The sequence below is a fragment of the Nannospalax galili genome, unplaced genomic scaffold, assembly GCF_000622305.1.
Source record: "Nannospalax galili isolate Female #2095 unplaced genomic scaffold, S.galili_v1.0 scaffold589, whole genome shotgun sequence".
Classification (NCBI taxonomy): Eukaryota; Metazoa; Chordata; class Mammalia; order Rodentia; family Spalacidae; genus Nannospalax; species Nannospalax galili.
In genome coordinates, this window is record NW_008360324.1 from 257133 (window position 1) to 282011 (window position 24879).

The window sequence follows — 24879 nt, forward strand, 5'->3', positions numbered from 1 at the left end:
ACTGGAATAAGACAACTGAGACCAATTTCCATCCTTTTACTGAGGAAGAAAAAATATTTAATATTTTGTTGTATAAGGAATAGTGCCTAAGGCAGGTACTTACAATCCTGACTTCAGTCCCACACACTCCTGTTATAAAGCTATAGGACAGAGCAGAGTTGGAATGGAAAAGAAAGGCAGGGTTCAAGGTTAACAAATTGGAAGGGACGGGGATGCAGAAAGAACGACAACAGCCGCACGTGCCAGTCAAACACTTTCAGTCCCTGCAGCAAATGAGATACCAACCAAGTGTCTACACGTGTCTACACTGGCTGGGGCGCCTGCCATGGATGCAGGAAGAAATAATACTAAGGGAGTAAGTGATAACAAAGAGAAAACTCTGAGCCACAGCCACAGTGAGACAATCCAGAGGGGAGAAGGGGAGTAGATTTTGCTACTTGTTGCACACAAGCTAGGAAACCCTACCTCCCCACTGGGGAGGCAAACCTACATTCCACCCATTTCCTTGCCTTACCATACATTTCTCCTCTCGGAGACTGAGACCCTGTCCTAGATGCTCCACTCCAGGATAAGACAGCAGCCCTGGTTCTCCAGACTGCCCGTTTCAAGATTGAATTAGGGTAGGTGGGAATGATGCGAGTCATTAAGTTGTTTTTCTAAAGTGAAACCCAGAGAAAACGGCAAAGCTGCCACCATGTAGCACCAGCAACAATCCTTGCACTTCTCTTCCCTGTCTATAATCTCCCTCAGGTCACATGACAGGAAGAACTCTTTCTTCCCTGCCAAGTTTGCCAGTTCCAGGTTATAACCTGAACAGTTGGGAGTGTCTGCCTTAGGCTGATCTGTGCAAGAGGGCCAACTTAGGTCTCCTTGAGGACATTTATCTTGGCGCAGATCTTGAGGGCAGGACCCAATTTGATGTTCATGGCACTCATAAGATGTTCTTCTTTAAGTAATAAAAGGGCCTGTCCATCAATTTCCTGGGAACGAAACTCCTCTGCAATCTCTTGGCACCCTAAAAGAAAAATGTAAGAACACAGTTGAGACATTTTCATGGTAGCATCAGAAGACAAGGGAGGAAATTAAATAGGCCTAGCAATAGTTAATCCCAAATCACTATCCTAAATTCAGTAATATAAGCTGGGTGTGGTGGCACAAGCCTTTAGTCCCAGCACTTGGGAGGCAGAGGCAGGCGGATCTGAATTCAAGGCCAGCCTGATCTACATAGTCTCAGGCCAGCTGTGGCAACAGGGAGACCCTGTTGGTCAAAAAGACCAAAAAACAAAAAAATACCAAAAAACCTAAATTCAGTAATATAGAGGTCAGAGACAGCAAGCTTTGAAAGCAAAATGAAATTAGAGCCACTAGCACACATATGACCAAGACAGGAAGAACCTACGTGGTTTATCATGGAAGCACCTCATTACTCCGAAAAATACGCTCTCGACTTCTTTTACACTAGCGAAAGATTAAGAGCTTTTGCAACATTTTCATTGAAGGGCCCAGAATTCTGGCAAATACCAAGGAACAGTGATGTTCTTTTACAGAGGGCAGTCCTGCCTCCCTTGAAGAAAGTGAGTCAAAGGTCCTTTTCTAACCTACTCCACTGAAAAAGTCATGTATGATCAGTTAATCACATGTAACAAATAGAGATTTTTATTTAAAAAATTCCAACTGTGAAACACATCTAATACAAATAAAAACAAATACTGCAAACTCGCAGACACTGTAATGGTGTTGAGAAGCCACACTGTACGAAGGCAGCTTGCGTGACTATCAAGGAGCCTCTGTACGACCAGACTCAAGCCCCAGCTGCTTGCAAGTCAGTCAGGTTCCCTCATGTGGGGTGACCTAAGGAAAATGAAGACTTGGGTTCTACTGAAAAAGGGGTCCCGGTACCTTGAAGAGAAGCGATAAACTCATAGACTTCCTCTACGCTCCATCGGCTAGGATTACTGGACAGAAACACAGGGTTGATGCCATGTAATTCTGGTGTAGGTGGAGCTGTTATGGTATTTCCTAGGTCACGTTCTCCATGGCCAGCTCTGACTGACAGTGGCCCAGGAGATGTTGGAGAGAGTGCTTCATCATAACTGGAATTGTCTGAACCCCGGCTAGAGTCCTCCTGACCCTTTAGAGAAAATAACAAAACAGTAAGGGGAGTAACAGCAGTGTCCTGAGCTCATCCTTCTTCCTCCCAACACCTTAGGTAAAGCACAGATGAAAACCTAGTCTTAACATACATTGGTTTGCAAATGCACAAAGCCTACTCTAAAGCACCTTTCAAGTATGGATTGTATCACTTCTTTGATCGTCCCCTTCTAGTAACAAGTGATACTTTGCTCAAGCACCGGTAAGGATTAATGGATGCATGAACTAGTTGTCAGATGAAAGGAGACAGAACAGACTCATAACACGGAGCAATGTGGTCAGTGTCGAACCAGAGTTCTGGTATCCTGTGCTTTAGCTCAGGAAGGGACTTGCCCTTTAGGGATAAGGCCCGTTTTAAAGGTTAGCTAGCTCTGCCACAGTAGCTCACCCGATGGCGCTTGCCCTGGATCTTGGCACGGGCCATGTCAGAAGAGCTGCGACGGGGCCCACGCCTCCGAACACGAGCATAGTTGGCTTCTTGAAACTCTTTCATTTTTTTCCTCTTCAGGCGAAACTGGTGACTACAGCTCACGTTATACCTACAAGTCACAACATACACAGGATATCAAGGTGCTATGGAGACTACATGCTCCCTACAGTGGTTGGAATGAGAAATGGTTCAGGTATCTGAATGCTCAGCCCCAGCTGCTGGTGCTGTGTGGGGAGGCTCTGGAATCTTTAGGTGGAAACAGGCAGCGGGTGGGCTTTCAGAGTATATGGCCTCACTCCGCTTCCAGGCTCTCTCTGCTTCCTGAATGTGAATGGAAATGTGAGCCACCAGCTTCCTGCTCAGGCCACCTTCTGCCAGACCTCCCCCACGATTATCCTTCACGCTGTTTCACCACAGCAACAAAAAATACCTAACACGTGTCCTTCTATAAATATGAATTGGTACTTTAAGAGTTGAGTTGGGGAAAGGAATGAAAAAGGGACACACAAAGCATCATCAGCTAGAGAAGGGACATCACATCCAATGGGAAATCCCATGTTGAGCCGTCCAGCTGGAGCCCACAGTACCTCTTTGCACACGTCATGGAGCAGAATCTCTTTGAACCACGAAACTGCTCCGCCGGCGCGTACTTCCCACAGTATTCACACTTCAGGAGATTTGCCTTCTTGTCTAACTCTGAAAAACAAGGCATTATTGGAGCTACCATGGGTTACTGCTTCCCTTCATCTAGTTTTAGGCAAGTTAGAGAGACCTGGCTAGGCTACATAGTAAGACCCTGTGAGAGAAAGAAAGAGACAGACAGACAAAGACAGACTATGAAGTCTTTAAAGTCTTCTTAACCTTAAGTCAGACTATTTCCACATTAGCTACCTTACTAATTATATCCTAATTCAACTCAGATTTCAGATATGATTCAGTTTCTGAATAGGGAAGAGGACTTAATTACTAAAGCATAGAAAGATACAACATTCTTCTTCCACAGAGACTTCCAAAAGCACAGAAGAAAATCTTGAGTCCTTAATAGAGGTTAGAAAATATAGAATAAAACCCAGGGGGGCGTGGGGGGGGGTGGAGAGATGGTTCAGCAATTAACAGTCTCGTCTGTCCTCCATGGGCATTGCACGACACAGGTGCACTTACCTATATGCAGGCAATACACACATACACAAAAATAATAAATAAATATTAAAAAAAAAAAAACAAGGGTGGGATGGCATATACCAGTTGTCCTGGCACTCAGGAGGCAGAGGCAAGCGGATCTCTGTGAGATCAAGGTTAGCTTGGTCTATATAGTGAGTTCCAGGCCAGCTGGAGCTACAGGGAGACCCTGCCTCAAAAAGACAAAAAAAAATTTACATGTCTTTCTTTCCTTCCTTTTTCTCTTCTCTTCTTTCCTCCCTCTCTTCCTTCCTTTATTTTTCAGTGCCAAGAATCAAGCCCAGGGTTTCACAGTTGCTACCCTAGAGTACCTTTTAAAGAATACACCCTTATATGGTATAAAACTATCCAACAGATTACTTTAGCTTGGTAAAATCTCCCCAATCTTATAGGTCCTTCTGCTGTATAGTTCTACAATCTATAGAAATGTCTGTATAGATGAACTTGACCTAAATTCCCACTTTAAACACACAGGGAGCCAGCCTACTCAGGAGGGAGCTGGCCCACTCAGGAGACAGAGACAGGTAGATTTCTGTAAGAGCAAGGTTAGCTTGGTCTCCAGGCCAACTGTGGCTACTGGGAAACCCTGTCTCAAAAACGAACAAATACAGAAGGGTTGGGTAGGTGTGGTGGTCCATGCCTATAATCCCAGGACTCATGAGATAAAGACAGGAAGGTCTGGAGTTAGAGGCTAGCCTGAGCTACATGGTAAGACCCTGTCTCAAAAAATAAAACAAAAACAAAAAACAAAAACAGAAAAACAGGGACTGGAGAGATGGCTCAGCAGTAAAGAGCATTGGCTGCTCTTGCACTCTTGCAGAAGACCCAGGTTTGGTTCCCAGCACAAACATGGCAGCTAACAACCATCTAGAACTCCAGTTCCAGGAGATCCTCCACAGGCATTGCATGACACGGGTGTACTTACATACATGCAGGCAATATACTCATACACATAAAATAAAAATATTTTTAAAATAATAAACAGAGACAAAAACCCCAAGATCTGGGGATGTAACCCAAGCAGAGCATTTGCTTAGCACATACAAGACCCTGGGTTCAATCCTCAGCACTGAAAGGAGGGAGGAAGAAAGGCAGAGAGAAGAAAATGCTTGAGGATATAGCTCAGTGGTAGAGCATCTGCATCATGTGTGGAGACCCTGAGTTCAGTCCCTACACCCCATCAAACACACCTCCATAAGTATCCTCTCCTCAGGTGGGTCTCTTAACAATACTCACCAACAGAGGGGCTGTCTCCTAAAGGACCACTTGGCTGATTCTCATTCAGCCCTGTCAGGAGGCCAGTCTGCAGCGGCTTCTCAGAATCCTTCAGTAACTGAGAACATCCCACCTGTCCCACAGAAAGACAGTTAAGGTAGCCCAATTCCTTTCTGCCTCTCTACAGCCTTCCACAGCATTTCCCATCATGTCTCTGCATGGATGATCTCTGAGTTAAAGGCCAACTCTGGCTCAGAGGGGCTCCCTTTCAACATGGCAGTCAAGCTAATGCTTTTTCCAGGTTAGCCACTGAAGGACTAGGTTCCTACCCTGACTCTCTTCCTACCATGTCCTCTGCTCACAAAGTGCAAGGAATCCAAGAGGAGCCAAGATAACTGGGTTCTGATTTTGGCTCCACAACCCATACACTGCCATAATTTTCATTATAAAGCCACCTAGTTTACCTAACACTATAGTTTTTAAAAGTTTCCTTCTTTTCTTCTGTTCCCAATATTTTTACTTCCTGGTCCATATTACCCTCCCACCCCACTCCACCCCACCCCATTCCTTCCCCCCTTTATAACCAAACAGCACATCGGAACCATTCTCTCACAATGAAACAGTTCTGTGCCTTCTGTTTTGAGATGCATCTGAAAAAAAGAATCAGATCAAATCCCCACTTCCCACTTCCAAGTCCCACTCTGATCCTGCCCTCACCGGGAAAGGTTCTGCTCCTTCCTGGATAACAAAGCCTTCAATGATGTGCGTGAGAATCTGGGGCTTCACAATGGCCTGTGGGGGTTTTGAGTCACCCATCTGTCTGGACACCATGGCCAGCGTAGGAGTTGGTGCTGATGGTACAGAGGTCAAGGCTACTGGTTCACTGCTTGGAGTATTTGCATTCAAACTGGTCACTGGTTCAGCTTTCTCTGAAAAACAAATACAGATTAAGGAATTGATATGGTATGAAATCACTGACTCACTAGTACTGACCCAGCCTGATCTTCCACACTATGTTCACCTTTGATTCACCACAGACCCATGTTTTGAGTCAATTTATTCCTGTACCAAGTTCAGGCCCATTTCCTACTGAACTAGAGTTATCTTTTAGCTCCCTCAGAACATTTTTTTCTATTCTCTGGCATCAATTGTTTGAAGTCAGCTACTCACCTCCAAGACTGTTCTTCTCCTCCATTACCTTTGGGCTCTCTGCTGCTGGAGAGGCCTTGGCAGGAAGCATTGAGCCCAATGTGGAGACATCATTTCTCTCCTCCTCAGACTCTGCTTTGCGTTTCCCAGCCAAGGTCTGGGGTTTTCCCTGTATAGTGAAGAAGAGACAGTAGCCAAGATTTCAGTGTGAAAGATAAGGAACTGTACTCCACATTTTCAGAGAAAATTCTTAGTTCCAAACCCTCCAAAGTGTTTACTGCTTATGATGCACTAAACTTCTCCGACATCCCAATTGATATAACTTCTCTATTGGGACAATTTACTCCTGACTTAAGTAAGATCATAAGACTGTATTCATTATAGGACAACCAAGAACTGCTGTCTTTCCAAAGACTGATTTGGTTAAGACTCTCTTCATCTAATTAGCATATTTGCAAAAACCTAAGAGGATTTCAATAACAAATTTAGGAACATGAAGTTCAGATATGAACATTTATATTAACATCTCACTCCTTTAAAAAGAGCACATCCATCCCACCATTAACCTTTTCTATTCTTTATTCTCCCATTCAATTAAACTCTATTTCCACTCATTGGGAGTACACTCAGATGGGCAGTAATACCTTCAAAGTCATCTGACATCACTCACCGGCAGGTGCACAGACTGCATGTAGAAGGCAGCAGGGACCTGGGCTACAACAGGTGAGGAGGTGGTAACCCCACCCTTTACCACATGTGCTGTTCCCTGCACAGGAGCAAGAGTCATCCCAGGGGCCAATGTAGAAGGACACTCCTGCAGTGCACCAGGAGCCTGGGATGAAGGTGGTGAGGAGGCCAAATGGGCCTGGCCAGGCTGTACTGCACCTGGCATCCCCCGAGAAGCAGGTACAGCAGCTGCCAGCTGTGCCAATCCCAAAGCCTGTGCCTGTGCTGTACCTGGCTGCCGGGTACCCACAACTTGCACAGGGATATGAGGTGGTGGTTGTTGGGTAGCTGACATCTTAGCAGCCCCTAATTGAGGAGGCTTAATAGGTGCTACAGGTGGTTTGGACTGGATGGGGATAGGCGGCTTGGGAGCTGGGTCAGGTGGAAGAGACAGGGGTGAAGACTGAAGCATGGGCTGAACCACCAGGGTCTGGGCTTGCTGCTGAGACTGCGAAGGTGGGACCTGCTGAGTAGGTGGGACCTGCGGGGGCTGAGGGGCAGTGAGGGCTGTTGCTTGCTGCTGCTGCTGCTGCTGCTGCTGCTGCTGCTGCTGCTGCTGCTGTTGCTGCTGCTGCTGCTGCTGCTGCTGCTGCTGCTGTTGCTGCTGCTGCGCCAACTGGAGGTGTGTAGCTGTGTGAAGCAACTGGGACTGCCGGTGCTGGAACTGCTGCTGGTGGTGGATGGCAATCTGCTGCTGGATCACCACCTGTTTCTGCTGGAGGTGGATCTGCTGCTGTTGCTGAATCAGTGAATGGGGCTGGATCTGTGTGTATGTGGCTATTTGGAAGAAGCCCAGAATGGAACAAAGGGGGAAAATGAGCAAAAAATAATCCTTCTACATTAAAAACAAAATCATTTTTCCAAGATATACTCAACATTGGGATCCATGAATGGAAATCTAGCCTGAACTTGAACATTACTTTATTCAGTCTTTTCACTGAGTCAGACATTATTGACTATGACCTCAGAGAACTACCCACTAAGACTGATGACATGGGCCTGAGACCCCAGAGACCCAGGAGACTAAGATAGGAATGCACTAAGACAAATTCAAGGCCTGAGCCACTATAAAGTTAAAAGAAGAACTAGGGCTGGGGATGTAGCTCAGAGATAGAACACTTGCCTAGCTTGTTCAGGGTCCTAGATTCAAACCCCAGTATCACCAAAAAAAAAGAAAGAAAAGGAATGGAAGGAGAGAGAAGGGAACGAGGAAGGGAAGGTGGAGGAAGAAGGGTGGCCCCATGCTTAATAGCAATCTTCTGCCATTTCTGCTATACTTAAACAACCCATCCTTTTATTTCATACATGTTTTATTCATTTGGCATCACTAGAACCCATTTCAGTGTTGGACACATAAGAAGCACTTAATAGTCACTGAAAGAATAAATACCCACAGTTAAAGATATCAACATTCTCTATGAATACCTCATTACCTCGGTTTTTAAAGTTGAGTTTGTCACCATCTAAAGTCTTTTTAAAATATTTTATTATTTTTATTCTATGTGTATGAATGTATTGCCTACATGTATGTAAGTGCACCAGTGTCGTACAATGCCGGCAGAGTTCAGAAGAGGGCATTGGATCCCCTGGAATTGGAGTTACGGGCAATCGTTAGCCTCCATGTGGATCATGGGAATCGAACCCAGGTCCTCTGCAAAAGCAGCCTCTTAACTACTGAGTCATCTCTCCAGTCCCCACCATCTAAAGTCTTAAGGGAACAGCTCTGACTACTCAGTTTCCCCTCCACTGCAAACTGGAGTTGACAGTCTGTATTACCAGACCATCCAGAGAACACACAAAGCATGTGATACAAAAGCACTTTGAAAACAGAGGTACTATGGTATTTAAATATCTAATATTAGTAACAGATAATTTTTTGTGTGTGTCTTTTTGAGACAGGGTCTCGCTGTAGCCCCAGATGACCTGAACTCACTATGTAGACCAAGCTGGCCTTCAACTCACAGAGATCCACCTGTTTTGTGAGTGCTGGGATTAAAAGCGCGTGCTACCACGCCCGGCATGTAACCAATCATTTTTGTGACTAAATTATTCAAATATCAATGATTATGGTGATATAAACAAAGACAAAGACCAACATTACCAAATAAAGTATACATATTCAGCTACATTTTACCCACTCTGAAAACAAGTATAAATTAGGGTTATTGTTATTCATTTGTGTTTACCCTTATCACCAATAAAAATGATTGCAAGGCCAGGCATGGTGGCACACATCTTTAATCTGAGCAGCTGAGAGGAGGATCTCTGTAAGTTCAAAGCTAGCCTGGTCTACATAGTGAGTTCCAGGCCAGTTGGGGCTACAGGGAGACCCTATCTAAAAAAAAAAAAAAAAAAAAAAAAGCCGAGCATGGTGGCGCATGCCTTTAATCCTAGCACTCAGGAGGCAAGGGGATCTCTGTGAGTTCAAGGCCAGCCTGGACTACATATTGAGTTCCAGGCCAGCCAGGGCTACAGGGAAACCCTGTCTCCAAAAAAAAAAAGCACCCTATGATATCATGTAGGTTCCTTAGCAACCCTTCAAGGTATGACCTCAGACGCAACCAAAAAAACAAAAAACAAATAATCACAAATTGATGTACTAAGCCACAGCCCCACTTGCTGGTGCTCTGAGGTCTTTACACTACACCTGCTCTAACCACCACTGAACAGAGATAAGAATTCATCCTTTATGCTAAACTGTACCTTAACATGAGCACAGGTAATCTGCTTTTCAAATATATTTATATTCCCAGCACATTCAGCAATTCAACAAAAATTGAGTGAACAGAGTAAACTCAAGAACTCAGGGTCCTAAGACAGGAGACAAGGTCTTTTACAAGCAGACTGCATCTTGGGGGAAACTGACAAGATTTTCATCTGTTAATTTGCCTCTGTCTCTGAGCTAGCAAGTTCAAGTGTGGCAAGATTCTCTTCCCTTCCACCACTCCATGACCAGGAGGGAAAAAAAAAGTGGGAGGGGGGGTGCAAAGAAAAGTGCTCCAAATATTTCAAATGAGATTCGGGAATTATGAAAGGTGACACTTTACCTGAACTGATAAGAGTCTGGCTCGGGGCAGGGGTGGCTGTCCGCGTCAGGTTCATGCCCACGTTCTGCTGGCCACTTCCATCTGTTTCTGCCTTCTTGGCCGCTGCACTTTCTGCCTCTGTCTGGCTGCCCTGGCTCACAGTCACTGTTTGGGCTGCAGGTAAGGGCTGTACCACTCCAGTGCCCTTCCTGGAACAGTTTCCACCGCCCATTCCTGAGGAAGGCAACTGACCTAAACCCCCAGGTGCTTGGCCACCTCCACCTGGACCCATGGACCCTGGGAGGCTGTTCCCATTGCCTCCTCCAGCTTGACTAAGGTTGAGTGACTGGCCTGAGGCCCCAGAAGCTTGTGCCACAGCTAAGGCCTGGTTAGAGGCCTGGGAGAGGCCAGAAACAGGAGATGCTCCAGGAGGAATGGCCTTCTGAGTGGAGCCAGGCATTTGGGGTCCTTGAGCTGAGGCCTGTTGATTCCTCACAGCCAAGTTCTGCACCTGGAAGATACAATATATATAATGTGTGTGTGTGTGTGTGTGTGTGTGTAGATTTCTATGACTGATTCAAGAGCAGCAAAGATAGTTATGGTATAATACTCTACAGTCCACTCAACTTGTACCTAGATGTCTAAGTCCTTCCGGTCTGCCAGAGAAACCTTTGTAAACATCTCTAACTTTTCAGTCTGTCATGCACTATCAAGTCCATCATGAAGTTTCAGTATTATTCCTTCAAAATATGTTTTTGGCTTTCTATGTCTTCATTTCTTCGTTCTTTCAATATCTACCAAATGCCTACTACACTTCAGGTGCTATACTGCACACTGGAAATGAAGGGTGGTATGCTACTTTCTATATAAGAAAATCAAAGTATAATACAGTAATAACATAAAGTTCTACGAGAGTAAAGAAAAGGAAAATCAATTCAGACTGCAGAGACCAAAGACTTCCTAAGGCAGGTGATGTCTATTCTGAGGCTCAAGAGAGTAACACTGAAGACAGGGCCAAATAACCAAGAAATAACGCATCATTTTCTTAAAGAATAAGTATTCCATTATGTTCAGGGAGTTAGGAGGAGTAGAAAAATATGAAGCAAGAAAGGTGGTACTGCCAGGTATGGTAGTGCATGCCTTTGATCCCAGCATTCAGGAGACAATCTCTGTGAGTTTGAAGCCAGCCTGGTCTATATAGACAGCTCCAGGTAAGTCAAGGCTCCATAGAGAGAAGAAGGAAAGAGGAAAGGAAAAGAGGGAAGGGGGAGGGGGAGAAGAAGGGATAGAGGGAGGGATGGAGGGAGGGGGGAGGGAAGCTCTACGTCTTTCCAGGTATGGAGGTATACACCCATGATACCAATACTTAGGAATTAAGGCAGGAGAATGACAAAAGTTCAAGGCCAGCGTAGACTACATGATATGAGAACATGTCTCAAAAAAGGAGGATGGTGTATGATGGCTTAACAAGTAAAGGTACCTGCTGTTAAGTCTACCTGAATTCAATCCCCAGGACCCATATGGTAGAAGGATAGAACTAAGTCCTGCAAGTTGTCCTCTGACCTCCACATGCCCACCATGGACCTACATAACCCCCACCCCATCATGCACACAAAATGGGCAAAAATGTAATTTCCAAAAAAAATTTTTTGCTGGGCATGGAAGCACATCCCTTTAATCCCAGCACTTGGGAGGCAGAGGCAGGAGGATCTCTGTGACTTGCAGGCCAGCCTGGTCTACATAGTGAGTTCCAAGTCAGCTGGGGCTACAGGGAGACCCTATCTCAAAAAGACCTCCCCCAAAAAAACAATTTTTTTTAAACTGCGTATAGTGGTGCACACCTTTAGCCCCAGCACTCAGAAGGCAGAGCTCTGTGAGTCCAAGGCCAAACTCATCTACATACTGAGCCCATGTCTCAAAAAAAAAAAAAAATGTGGTTAAGGCTGAGCTACATCACAGATGGACCTTGACAGCATGCTATGAAGACTATTCCAAGGCCAGGTGCAGAGGCAGGCTCCTGATGTCCTTGCTACTACTGAAGCTTAGGGAAAAGAGGCCCAGGATTGCAGACCAGTCTGGACAACAGAGGACAACTGTCTCAAAAAAACAAACAAAAAAAAAAATGCATTTTCAAAAAGACTACATACAACTTAAGTTCCTTATAAATTTAAATACAAATAAAATATATGTAATATACAATACACACTGTAACACTTGTATACTGTTATATAGTATTTTATATATTATGCACATGTATACATACAAACACATGGCTTCTAGATTCAACTTCAAATTAATACATGGTCATAAAAGCCTGAACGACCTGGCCATGTACTAATCACTGTTGGAAGCGCAATGATTAGTAATGTCCAGGGATTCACTTTTTTTCCTATTTGTGAATTTACTTGAATTTTCTGTGAAAATTAGTTTTTAAAGTAAGCTACAGAAATAATAGAGATGCAATAAAGCTACATTAAAAGAAGTCAAAGGAGGAATGAAATTAGAAATCAGAATAAATAATTGCTACCATGGATAAGGGCATACTAGACAGAAGTGAGAAATTGCTAATTGCATTGTGCTGCTGGTTTGCAGTACTAGGATTCAACCCAGGGCATCACATACTAGGCAAGCACTCCATCACTGAGCTACCCTCCCAGCTTGCTTATTACCTCTACTCAAGTAACTAAATAAATAAAAGCAGGCCATGAATAGACCAATGATGAGACAACAAAATACCTTCTTGTTTCTGTGTGTGTGCAAGTGTTCATGTGTACGCAGGTGTGGGTGCATGTGCACATGCATAGGTAGGTCAGAAGAGACCTATGTGTCATTCCTCAGGTGCTGCCTGTTTTTGAGACAAGGTTTTTCACTGGTCTGGAATTTACCTAGTATGTAGCTAACTGGCCAAGGAACCTCAGAGATGCATCTCTCTCTGCCTCAGTCACACTGGGATTAGAACTGAGCACCACCATGACTACCAGGCTTTCACGTACGTTCTGAGTAGGAACTCGGATCCTTGTGCTTGCAGGACAAGCACTTCACCTGAGCTATCCCCAAAACCTCTTTTATTTTTTAATATTTATTATTTTATTTTATGTGCATGTGTGTATTGCCTGCATGTATGTGAGTGCACCCATGTCATGCATGCCCACGGAGGACAGAAGAGACTCTCGGATCCCCTGGAACTGGAGTCAGGGGTAGTTGTTAGCTGCCATGTGGGTGCTGGGATTCGAACCTGGGTCTTCTGCAAGAACAGTCAGTGTTCTTAACCACTGAGCCATCTCTCCAGCTTCCACCTCTTTTCTTTTTAAAGTCATCTTGATAGTAATATGGAAAAGGATTATAAGCAGTTAAGACTAAAGTCAAGAAGATCATTTAGAAAAGCAGTACAGCACAGCCAGGTGAAAATAAGAATCCAAATTCAGGAAAGAACAGTAAAGAAGGTCTTGTTTGCAGAGCTCTTTGGAATTCTCATCAGGAGTAAGTGCTCGATCAGTTACACAGCTTCCTGACACAGCTATTTCAAACCATTCTGCTCTGTCTCAAAGCCGCCTTCTCTTCTCCTCACTCTTCAGCACCACACAAATTCAGTTCTGCTACTGCATCGACCCACTTGCCTGCACATGGCACCATCACTCCCTCTTGTCTCCCTCTTCTTCCTCCTGATATGGCAATCCTCTGCTCTGGATCCTCCCCCTCCTCCAGCCTTTCCAGGAAGCTTATCATATCAACTGTTTCCTCTCTGGTGCTAGCATCCTCTCCCATCACTACTTCTGAATGCTTTATTCCCCTTCCCCACCTTTGCCTCTCCATCTCTCCTCTTCGCCAAACTATCAAGCATTCACTGTACTCAGTCCCACTCTTCACTCATTCCTCAACTCAATACTACTTTGACTGCATCCCCCTCTAAGTCCTCTGAAGCAGCTCTCCCTCTACATGAACAAATCCATCCTTTCTACTACACTGGAAAGAAATGAATAGTGGCCCCATCCACCTATACCACACCCAGATCCATATTCATGCCAGTATTGGAACAGCTGGCTCCTGTGTCTTCATGATACTATAGTCTAGATGTCTAGATCCACCCCCACCATCTTTCCTGTTCTTTCCTGCTTCCCTCTGTCAGCCCATCACCCTTAACTCACCTTAGAACTGCTTTTCTAAGGACTCATTCTAACCCTCAAGGTTCTATATTAAATGTGTTCTTCACTTCCCTAAACAATTTTAAACATTCCCTTGACTTCAACAGACATATCATCTATATGTTCACTATTTTCATATATTTATCTCCAACCTAGCTCTCCTGAGCTCAAGAATCATACATATGGAACTGCTGCTTCAGTAACTTATTCATGTCTCAAAAGCACCTCTAATTTGACACATCCAAAACCAAACTCCAACCTAATTCTACTTCTCCAGTGTTCATCTCATAAATGGCACCAACAGCTCTATGGCGCTCACTAAGACCTCACACCTGGCATCTCCCTCAATTCCTCGTACTGTGAATCAGCTCACCTTCAGTGATTCTGGTACGTTTTTCTCAAGTCTATGCATTCCTGTGCCTCTTCATTGCTACCCATTAAACACCATCTTTCTCTAAACTACTATTCTCCCTATTAGGACTGTTCTAGCTTTTTTTCAACTGCTGTGACAAAACACTGTGACCACTACCAACTCAGGGACGAAAGGGTTTATTTGACTTACATCTCCTGGGTCACAGTTCATCACTGAGGGAGCCCAAGGGAGGAACTCAGGACAGGAACCTGGAGGCAGGAGCTGGAGCACAGGCCATGAAGGAACGCTGCTCACTGGCTTGCTCCCCTGGCCTATGCTCAGCCTGCTTTCTTATACAACACAGGACCACCTGATCGCCCACAGTAGGCTAGGCTCTCCACATCACTCAACAATCAAGAAAATGCCCCCATAGACATGGCTACAGGCCAGTCCAATAGAGGCAATTCCCCAACTGAGACTCCCTCTACCCAGGTGTCAAGTTGTCAACTAAAGCTGTCCAGCACACACTCTGAACACAGTCTCTAAATTGAACAAAATGAAACTCTCCCTGTCACTTTCATGTTTAAAGTCTTTCTATAGCTTCTCATTAGCCTTGAAATAAAGCCTAAAACCCTAAACACAGTCCCAAAGGCTCTGCAAGGTACGGTTCCTCCCACTTGTTCTAGCCCCTTTTAGCAAACTCCAGGAAAACAACCCTTCTTGTAATTTCTGAAGCAAGTCAATATTCTTCTCAAGACCTTTAACATCACATTCTCCAGGCATTCAACACTCCCATAAACCCATACCTGGCTAACTTCTACAGACCCCAATTTAAATGTCACTGCCTTGATTTTTAACCCATCCCAAGGCTAAATTAAGTTCCTTTTATTTTCAAAATGCCTTATTCTTGCTAATGAAGCAACTATTATACCACTCAGGTAACTATATGTTTAACATCTAGTGTTTTAAGGTCCATGACTCCATAAATGTAGGGATCATAACTTTCTTGAACATCCAAGACTACAGAATGTCTTATTGTGTTACTAGTAGTTAATAGTCTTAAACATTATGTCCAAGTACAGTGTAAGCATGTACACATTACCAACTCAATCCTCAAAACACACCATAAGATAGGTAAATTATATGTATTTTTAGATGAAGAAACCACAGCATCAAGATGTAAAATCACTTCCCCAATGTCACACAGTTAAATGTAAAGCTGGAATCTAACCCAAGCACCAAACGTACATTTCTAGTCACTACCCTCACTATTGGCTGAGGAAAAGGATAATGAAGAACTGATATGGAAGCACAACCAATCCTTGTCTTCATCTGCTCTGACAGTCTAAAACAAACGGCTTCGTTTGTTTTGTTTTAATTAATTTTTACTTTATGTGTATGAGTGTATTGCCTACATGTGTTTAAGTCCACCCGTGTCATGCAGTGCCCACAGAGGTCAGAAGGCGGCATCGGATTCCCCAGAACTGGAGTTACAGATGGTTGTTAGCTGCCATGTGGGTGCTAGGAATGGAACACATGTCCTCTGTAAGAGCAGTCTGTGCTCTTAACCGCTGAGCTCTCTCTCCAGCCCAGAGCTTTTTTTTTTTTTTTTATCTTTTATAACTAATGACCCCAAGAGTCTTTGAGCAACGCCCCTCTCCGCGCACATGCTCCTAGACGATTCTTTCTAAAGTAGTCTTCTTATTCTGTCCGTCTGCTGTTCAACAGCCAACAATGGCCTCTGCTACTCATGAAGTGAACTAGAGCCTCTGTTTCTTGGCTTTTAGTTTCCTACCTAATAATGGCCTCTTCTACCACTAAGTCTATTGTCTCCTTTGTTCCGTTTTTTTTACAATACTAGAGATTCAAACCACAGCCTTGTGCACAACACAAGCACCACCATGTCACAGCTACGCTGCCAGCCCTGCGGTCTGCACGATATCCACCCGCATCCCCAACCCTACCACAGGCTCTTATGTAAATGAGCTATGCCCTTATATGTGCAGCTCTTTTTCCCGTTTTCTCCTCATTCCAAATCACCTCATCCTTTAAGATTCTGCTAAAGTGTTCTGCAAAGTAATATAATCAGTTCTCGAAACTCACATGTCACTCAAGGTTAGCACCATTTTGAATAACACTGCTGCTGTCCCCACTAAGCTCTTTGAAGATTCGACTCATATTTCTTTTTACTCCTCCAAAGTTCCAAGTACATAATTGAAGCCAGTATATTTATTTGCTTTTTGATAGACTAGAAGAACGGAATAATATTAAAGATCCTAGCTTACATCTCATTTACAAGCTAAAAATTTATATGTGTGTTTTGGGGAAAAGTCACAAAAAGCAATGGTCAGAAAGACTCTACTGAGAAAGAGTGAAGAGGAACAGAAGACTGAAAGTTGAGAACTACAGAGTCACGAACAGAAGGAATGGAACATTCCGCCAGCCACTCAGCCAGGCCTATTCCAACCGAACTATTGACAGACTTCCTTCCAACACTCCTGTCTTCAGGTGGCACTCCTATGGGGGAATTAAGACCCAGAGAACTAAGAAGATGACAGGGAAAATCATCCTGTAATGTAAGTAAGAGTTCCAGATCCACAGATCTTTTTAAGCCCTTCTACTTATTTATTTATTTATTTATTTATTTATTTATTTATTTATTCATTTATTTATTTTTGGCTCAAACCCACTCAAAAGTTGTAGGATATATAGAGGTTAAGGAAAGGGAAACCAAAACACACACCAAGTAAGAATTCTGAAAAGCACTAAGGGGCAGAGGGTGGGGCCTGGCCTACAGTTGGTCCCTTCACGCTCCGGGGCTTCTCCACAGTAAGTGGTTGCCACTGACCTGATCTGCATCTGCATGAACTCCAGGAGACTGAGCGGGCGGCACCTCCTGCTGGACTGCAGCCACTGCCCCATTAGGCATCAGGATGAGTTGGGAGGCTAGAGGCACATTCCGGCCCAAGGTCCGGTTAACCTGCAACAGGTTTCCCAGCTGTGGCTGGCAAGGAAAGGAAGAAAAGCAAAAAGTAGAAAAGAGGACAGAAGAAATGGAAGGAAAGGACCACAAGACAAAATGAACAGCAGATATTAAACTATTAAGCCTGCCCCTTTCCATACCAACCCATGAATCTCTTAATTCTCCTTCTGTGATGAGTCATCCAGAAGAAAACCTAGATTGTATAGAAAACTATGGAATGATAACAAAGAGTCAAACACCAAAGAGGTTTAGACAACAAGGATTTTAGAACAAATAGTTCTATATAGAGGTAGATAAGCTGAGAGATAACACTTAGAATTTGTGTACCTGAGTGATAAATTTAAAGGTTAGACTATATCTAATACTAATTTAGTCAAGCGTCAAGGCCACATCTTCCAGCAGGGGATCTCAGTGTTATCTGGAAGCATCCTTTCTACTCTAAGTAAGGCATGGGAAGTGGATCAGCTCATCTTAAAACATGTGGATGACCAGAATTAAATAAAACAGCTTTCGAGCTTGGGGTACCACCCAGTAGAGCACTTGCCTAGTATGCATGAGGCCCCAGGTTCCCTCCTTAGTACCACAAAAGAACAAACAATACAGCTTTCATTCCTCATCAAGAAAAGCAAATTATGAACTATGCGCCTGGAGCAGTGGTAGCTTGTCTGTGACTTACCCGCAGGTACATCTGGGCCTGGGATTGGTTGAGGGGTGGGGAAGTGGTGTTGCCCAGTAGCACAGACTGGGTCAAGGTGGTGGCACTGGGAGAGCTCACACTCTGGGATCTGCTGATGAGCTGGGCAGCTGAGGTGGTAGCCAGATTGATCTGTATGGTAAAAAAGGAAGCAGGACTGAGGATTTGGGGAGAAATAAAATATACACAACTGACAAGTTCAGAGTGGCACAGTCAAGAACAGAATATGTCACTTTCATGGAGTTGGGGGAAATTAATAGTAACTTGCTATCCAAAACTGTCACCCTAGCTACTTTGGAGTATTATCACTGAAAAGGTCCCCAATCACTAATGTCAATACTTGAGAAAGTAAAAGAACGAAATGACACAGATTTTCTTTTAGAAGAGACCTTTCCTTTGTCATCTCCTCTTCCCCAGGATTTTCTTCTTCCTTCTTCAGGCTTTTCCACCTAAAGAGTCTACTACAAGCTGTGCATGGTGGTGCACGACTGTAATCCCAGCACTCAGGAGACAGAGGCAGGAGGATCAATGCAAGCTCAAGGCCAGCCTGGACTACACAGTGAATACTAGGCCAATCAGAGTTAGACAGGGAAACCTCATCTCAAAACAAGACTACAGCTGCAAATTGTTACCTGCTCTGCTATCACTCGTCTCTACATAAGAGTAGTGATGATACTGAGGACTCCGTAAGCATTTTCAGGTCAGCAACAGGGACAAGGACCCTGAGAGACCCTCCCCTCAGGGAGACAGTACTCACCGAGGCCTGGGTGGTGCTGGTCTGCTGTTGTGCAGTGCTGGTGTTTGGGGAGCTGGCCTGCCGACTGGCAGCAATTGTAGCCTGTTGAAGGGAAATGTTAACAAGACAGTAAAAATTCTCAGTCTCTGTCTTCCGGTAATAAGTCACAGGCAAAAAACAGGGATTTCAGGTAAGATCAGAAACTATGTTGGAGTAAGAAAAAATGTATTCCTATCTCAGTGACCACGTAAACTGAGCCAGTGACATTGGGGAAGACAGGCAACCTGTTCTCTCCATCTCCCACTTTTTATGAGGCAGAACTCCATTTTCAGGTCACATCATGAGTTACTGATAAATCTAATGCAGAGCTGTCCAATAAAACATAAAAAAAGCCATGTTTGTGACTTCCTACTATGCATATTTAAAAGTAACAAGCAGCAGGAAGATGGTAACTTCAATAATTCAATCACTGCAACATATGGAAAGCCAATCATATAGTGGGGAGACAGGATGGGACAGGACCTAGAGTTTCACACCTGCAAGGCACATGCTTTACCTCAGAGCTCAGCCTCTAGCTCTAAATGTCATCACCCCAAAATGAGATTAATAAATTATTGAGATAGTTTACCTTTTTCTGGTCAATAGGAATGTTCTAAAGTCTTATAGCATATCTCAATTTGAACTAGCCAGAGTTCAAGTACTCAGTAACAACACATGGCTAGTGGCTAGCACACGGATGGAACAGGTCTACCACAGCCATTCCAGTCTAAAGAGTCTCCCACAGTTCACACTGCAACCCTGGAATCTAAGAGCCATCCTTTCTCCCATAAGAGGGCAGGAGACAGTTTGCCCCAAACTTTTCCCCTACCCTAAACCTGCAGGGCCTGACCCCTCCCTCCTGGATCAACTGGCTGCTGACCTCTCACCTGTTGAACAGCAGCCAGGCTGTGCAGCTGGGCATTACTGAGCTGCTGCTGGAGCATGAACTGGTGGAAATACTGAGCTGCATTGGGCTGCCGCTGCAGCGCTTGCAGAGCCTAGAAGACAGGATTTAACATTCAGAACAATCATTCCGAATGCCTATGTGACTCTCCATAGCTGTCAGATAGGGAGTCAGGAAGGCGATACCCCCAAATCATCAACATCTGACTTGTCTGTGACTATACAAGATGCTTAGCCGAGCTAGTCACCTAAAACTAGAGAAGCAATTAATTATATGGTCTATCCTCACATATTAAGCAAACCAGGTACACAGGAACTCTTACTTCCCCAAAAGACCTGGAAATAGACAGTAAGATCAAGCAAGATACGCTGCAAAAAAAAAAAAAAAAGGGATACTGATTAATACAAAGAAAAAATGTTGAACATGGTGATACATGCCTGTAATACCAGTCAGCACTCAGAAAACTAAGGCAGAAGATGGTAAGCTTGAGGCCAACCTGGGCTACAGAGTAAAAGCATGTCTCAAATAAATAAATAGCTAATAATAAAAGGAAAGAACAAAAACAAAGACTAGATATTCTAGATACATAGCATAGAGGGACAGAGCCCTAAAATTTAGAGATACATGGGAAAACAGTGAAGAGTGGCTTCTAAAATGGTCCATCAAACAGTAAAGAGTGGCTCCTGAAATGGTCCATCCAGTAAAATTTTCAACTAATTGACATTTCAAATACCTGTAGTATAATGTTCATGGATTATTTGTAAAAATGACAGTGATAGTTTTAGTGTTAACTGGATTCTGCAATAGTCTTACCCTTTACTAATTACAACAGCTCTTTTGATAAGCAGTTATTCTTTTTTTTTTTTTTTTGGTCTTTTTTGAGCAGGGTCTCCCTGTAGCCCCAGATGTCCTGAGTGCTGGGATTAAAGGTGTGCGCCACCACGCCCGGCTTATATACATATTTTTATATAGCTGTCCTCCTCCCACTAATTTGCTCCTCAGTTGCGCTCCACCTTTATGTAAGTGGGAGAAGAGTCAAGAAATGACAGCACTGGGCATGGTAGCTGAGACCTGTAGTATGTAGACCAGGCTGGCCTTGAACTCACAGAGATCTGCCTGCCTCTGCCTCCCGAGAGCTAGGATTAAAGGTGTGCATCACCACACCCGGCTTGATAAGCAGTTATTCTACATAACCAAAATCTTTTTTTAAGTAAAATGTTTAGTTTCCAATCAATATTTGAAACAAGGCATTTGCCCTTTGTCCAAAAGTTAACTTCTAAAGAAGTCTCCAGGATTTCTATTATGATGATTTTATAAGAAAGGTCAAAAATTAAAAACTTGACAGGTAGAGTCAGGAAAATAGCTCAGTGTCTAAAAGTGCTGCAAGTGCAAGTCTGAGGACCTGACTTCGACCCTCTGAGCCAACTTTAAAAAAATAAGAGGGGGCCAGATGTGGTGGTATGCATCTGTAATTCCAACACTCTTCAGTTTGTTTTTGGTGGGTTTTTGTTTTAGTTTTGAGACAGGGTCTCACTCTACAGACAGGTTGGCCTCAAACTCAGAGATCTGCCTGCCTCTGCCTCCTGAAAAATCCCAGCAGTCTTAAAGTAAGGTGGAGATGCAGACCAGAGAATCAGCTCAAGGGCCAGCCAGCCTTATGTACACTGCACAGCAGAAAGAAGAGAGTCCCTGCCTCAGCAAGGAGGGGCAAGAAACTGACTCCCAAAAGTTGTCCTCTGACATCCACATGCCTGCACTCCCACACATACAGCTTTCTTTAATTGACAAAGAAGACTAATAGGCAATTTGAATAGAGTTCGACTTATTTATTCATTTATTTACATACAGCATTGGACGCTGAAGCATCTTACCACATTCTCCAGCTCTATCTTTTCTTATTTTCATTTTGATACAGGTTCTCACTAAGTTGCCCAAGCTAGCCCTGAACTTGCTATGTAGCCAAAACCAAAACAAAATGACAAAATTTCACTGTTTCCTTGCTCAAATTTTGTAAATTGGCTCTAATTTTGTAAATTGCTAAGACCCAGAGGTAAAAGGAAGCTCATCCATCACCTACTCCAACTCTCAACTACAAGAATGAATCTGAGGACGACTACCTTCCAGGACCTCTGCCTACCCCAAACCAATACTCACAGGTCATGGTCCCTGGGCTGAGCCTTACCTGCACTGCTTGCCGTTCATACAGGGACATTTGAGCTATCTGGGGCCGAGAGCTGCCCCCTGAGCTGGAACTCCCATTGGCGGAGCTAGAGTTCTGCTCGCTCTCAGTCTCCATGATAGCGTTCCAGGGTCCCCAAGAATGGTGCTCTGACTCAAGACCTAGATGGGAATCAGTGAAAGATTAAAGTTATACTTTGAATCTAAAATGTTAGCTCATGTTCTTATTCAAAACCACAACAAGTCCACAAAGTACCTAGAATGTTCCTCTGATAATTTTTTTTTTAGTCTTTTTGAGACAGGGTCTCCCTATAGCCCCAGTTGGCCTGGAACGCGCTATGTAGACCAGGCTGGCCTCAAACTCAGAGATCCACCTGCCTCTCTGCCTCCCAAGTGCTGCGATTAAAGGTGTGTGCCACCACACCCAACTCTCCTCTGAGATCTTCCTATCTTCCTCACTCCACCATCTTTTCAAGCTACTCACTTTGTCAAAAGAAGCAGCTTTTACCTACTCCCTCATGGCTACTGTTAAATAAAAGGACCAGAATGCAACAAGGCACCTAGCAATACCAAATTCACCTTACATCCCCAGCACTTTTCAACAATTTTAAACTGCCTCATCTAGAAGTTGCTGTTCCATATACCACTCTCATCTTAACAATGGTCCTCATTCTCTGTGAAGCCACCAGCTGCCTCCTTTCCCTGGCCTCAATCCTTCATCTGTACTATTTCTCATAGTGCTGTATGGTAAATACTGTGGAAATGAAGATTTTCTGAGTTATCAAGTCTTTAGTACCTTACTTCCTCAACACCCCCCCCAAACAACCAACCAAACAAAAACCCCCATGATTAAAGCAATGTCACTTCTGAGAATATTCATCATCCTCTTTTCAAGGAGGAGAACCCTGTGATATTGATACAATAAAAGGGTCACGAAAGGGAATAAACGGTGGAGGCAGAAAAGCTAGTCTACCATTCACATACCCCAAGTAGCTAGCTCGCTCCAGCCTAGGGTACTAATTAAAGTCTCAGGCATGTCACGCACTTCTCCTTATATAACCTCAGTTTCCCTATCTGCAGAGGTTTCAAAATGAATGTAATGTTTTTTTAACAATGACTCCCAGATATGTAACATTAAATAAATAACATGGTATCTCAGAAAAAGATCCAACTTTTTACTTTACTAAGGTGTAAAAATTTACCTTCTGGAAACTACATTCAAATTAGCAAAAAACACATATGCATCAAATAAACATGAGAAGCAAAAAGAAATTCTTCTTCTCTTTTGTTAAATTTATATAGTATATTCTTTACTTTTGAAGCAATGGGACATTAGAAGGATCAGGTCATCAAAGCACTACTTGGCTTAGGAGTGTAACTATCAAACCTGCATTTCTGCTAAGGGCATAAGGGCAGTCTACAGTTTCATTAAGTGAACGGCTTTATCTCAGGAATTGCACCCCAAACAAACAAACCCGTAAATTGGCCTTGAAAATAAAGTTGGGATTTCTCACAATTTCTTTCTTAGCGTCACCTGATCACATCATTATTCCCCCAAGAATTCTACCCATCTTGGGAATAGCAAATGTCACTTCAAACATGGCTATAACCCCAAAGGTACAGAAGATATCAACTTCAACTTCAGTCTACCTTTCTCCCCACATCTTTTGCCAAAATATCAAAGCACTAAACAGATACAGACCCATGAATCCTCAATATCAGCATGTGAAGAAAAAAAGTGGGTAAGAATTAGAGGCAACAAGGCATACTTGTATAGATTACTGGACTTATCTCACTAGACTGAGACATGAAAACCCGCTAACAGTTATAGAGGCTTGTGTAAAAAAATGTTCATAAATTCGAAGAGTCCTCATTTCCCCCAGATCGTGAAATAGGAACAGAAAGGGGCCAACTTAAAAGTCCATCAGCAAAAGGGGCCAACTTAAAAGTCCATCAGCAAAACTGTTATCAAAACCTCGCAGGCACATAGTGTACTCATGTTGTGAGTGCAAAATTAAATACTTAAAGTGAAGACAACGAACAGATCCGGAGGCAAACTGAATTAAAAATTAAAACACTGGAAGAGGGAGAGTGAAAAGCTGATCCGGTCATCCTAAAAGACACCATTTGGGTGTGTCTAAGTTCAAGATGCCATTTAGGTGTGTATGGGTTCAAGTGGGTGGGGGCACACCTATGGGGGAGGGGGTACTGGAAAGGAATATTGATGTAGACCTGGTACTTGGCCTATGGGGTCAAGACCTGGAGGAAGTCAATATCTCTGGATATAAAACTCTAGAAGCAGGGTTGGAAGGCTCGGGGAAGACTGCCAAAGAAATAGAAGTAAGACTCCCAGGGGTCTTGCGGTGATGAAAACACAGTTCCAAAGAGCAAAACCAAACACACCGGGAGCAGGGGGTGGACACAGTGGCGTGCCCAGAATGAGCAGGGAACATGTGCATTCTGAGAGCAGGGAGCCAGGCAGGAGGGGCACAGAGAAGTCAAGGCACTGGGAGACTGAGGAGCCCAGCGGTCCAGGAGAAGCGGGGAGAACACCAGACAGCATGCTCGGATGGAAGGACCAAAGCCAGAGAAGGGATGAAGGAGTAGAGCAGCAGCATCCGAGGTGAGGAGGGTGATGGACAGACAGCACCGAGCGCAGCGGACCCAAGCGAGTGCACCGGGCAGCGCCGGGAGGCAGGGGGGAGCTGGGGGAGGTACCTGGGCGTTGCACACACCGAGGTGGCGGAGGAAACATCCCCGCGCGGCCAAGCCCCCAGAGGCGCTGCCCCTCCCCGGCCCGCGGCCGCACGGTTACCTTCGCGCCCCGCTTCGCACCCGAGTCCTCGCGGGGGGCGTCCACCTCATGGGCAGGGCTTCCCCGGGCGCGGCCGGCCGGGGGGTCGCTCGGCCTGGGCCGCGGGCTGCCCTCGCCTCCTCCCCTTCCTGGAGGGGCGGGGGCCCCGGCGCGGTGGGAG

General features: G+C 44.3%; 1 protein-coding gene across 6 annotated transcripts; it reads right to left on the reverse strand.

Moving 5' to 3' along the window:
• Nucleotides 1–17: 17 nt before the first annotated feature.
• Phc1 (polyhomeotic homolog 1) lies at nucleotides 18–24873 on the reverse strand. Of its 6 annotated transcripts, XM_029559851.1 has the most exons (16): nucleotides 24623–24873; nucleotides 21909–22066; nucleotides 19710–19820; nucleotides 18805–18885; nucleotides 18030–18179; nucleotides 17219–17374; nucleotides 10129–10387; nucleotides 9898–10050; nucleotides 6795–7627; nucleotides 6146–6293; nucleotides 5693–5904; nucleotides 4997–5108; nucleotides 3169–3277; nucleotides 2540–2690; nucleotides 1900–2131; nucleotides 32–1015 (listed from the first exon to the last, which is right to left on the reverse strand). In XM_029559851.1, exons 1-16 carry the CDS (start codon nucleotides 24657–24659, stop codon nucleotides 861–863), a joined length of 3057 nt encoding a protein of 1018 aa, XP_029415711.1. In that variant the 5' UTR covers nucleotides 24660–24873; the 3' UTR covers nucleotides 32–860. The 6 variants fall into 6 exon arrangements, with proteins under 6 accessions (XP_008823546.1, XP_029415712.1, XP_017651667.1 ...); XM_008825324.3 differs by having other exon boundaries at nucleotides 18–1015; nucleotides 9898–10387; nucleotides 24720–24873; XM_029559852.1 differs by having other exon boundaries at nucleotides 18–1015; nucleotides 9898–10387; nucleotides 24640–24873.
• Between the last annotated feature and the right edge of the window lie 6 nt (nucleotides 24874–24879).

Coding starts and splice junctions, on each gene's coding strand:
- Phc1 (XM_017796178.2), bottom strand. CDS start 24,659: ATGTTTCCTCCGCCACCTCGGTGTGTGCAACGCCCAG. Junction 5,109..5,692: donor AAGGAGCAGAACCTTTCCCG/GTGAGGGCAGGA, acceptor TCTGTGGGACAG/GTGGGATGTTCTCAGTTACT. Junction 2,132..2,539: donor TCCAGGGCAAGCGCCATCGG/GTGAGCTACTGT, acceptor TTTTCTCTAAAG/GGTCAGGAGGACTCTAGCCG.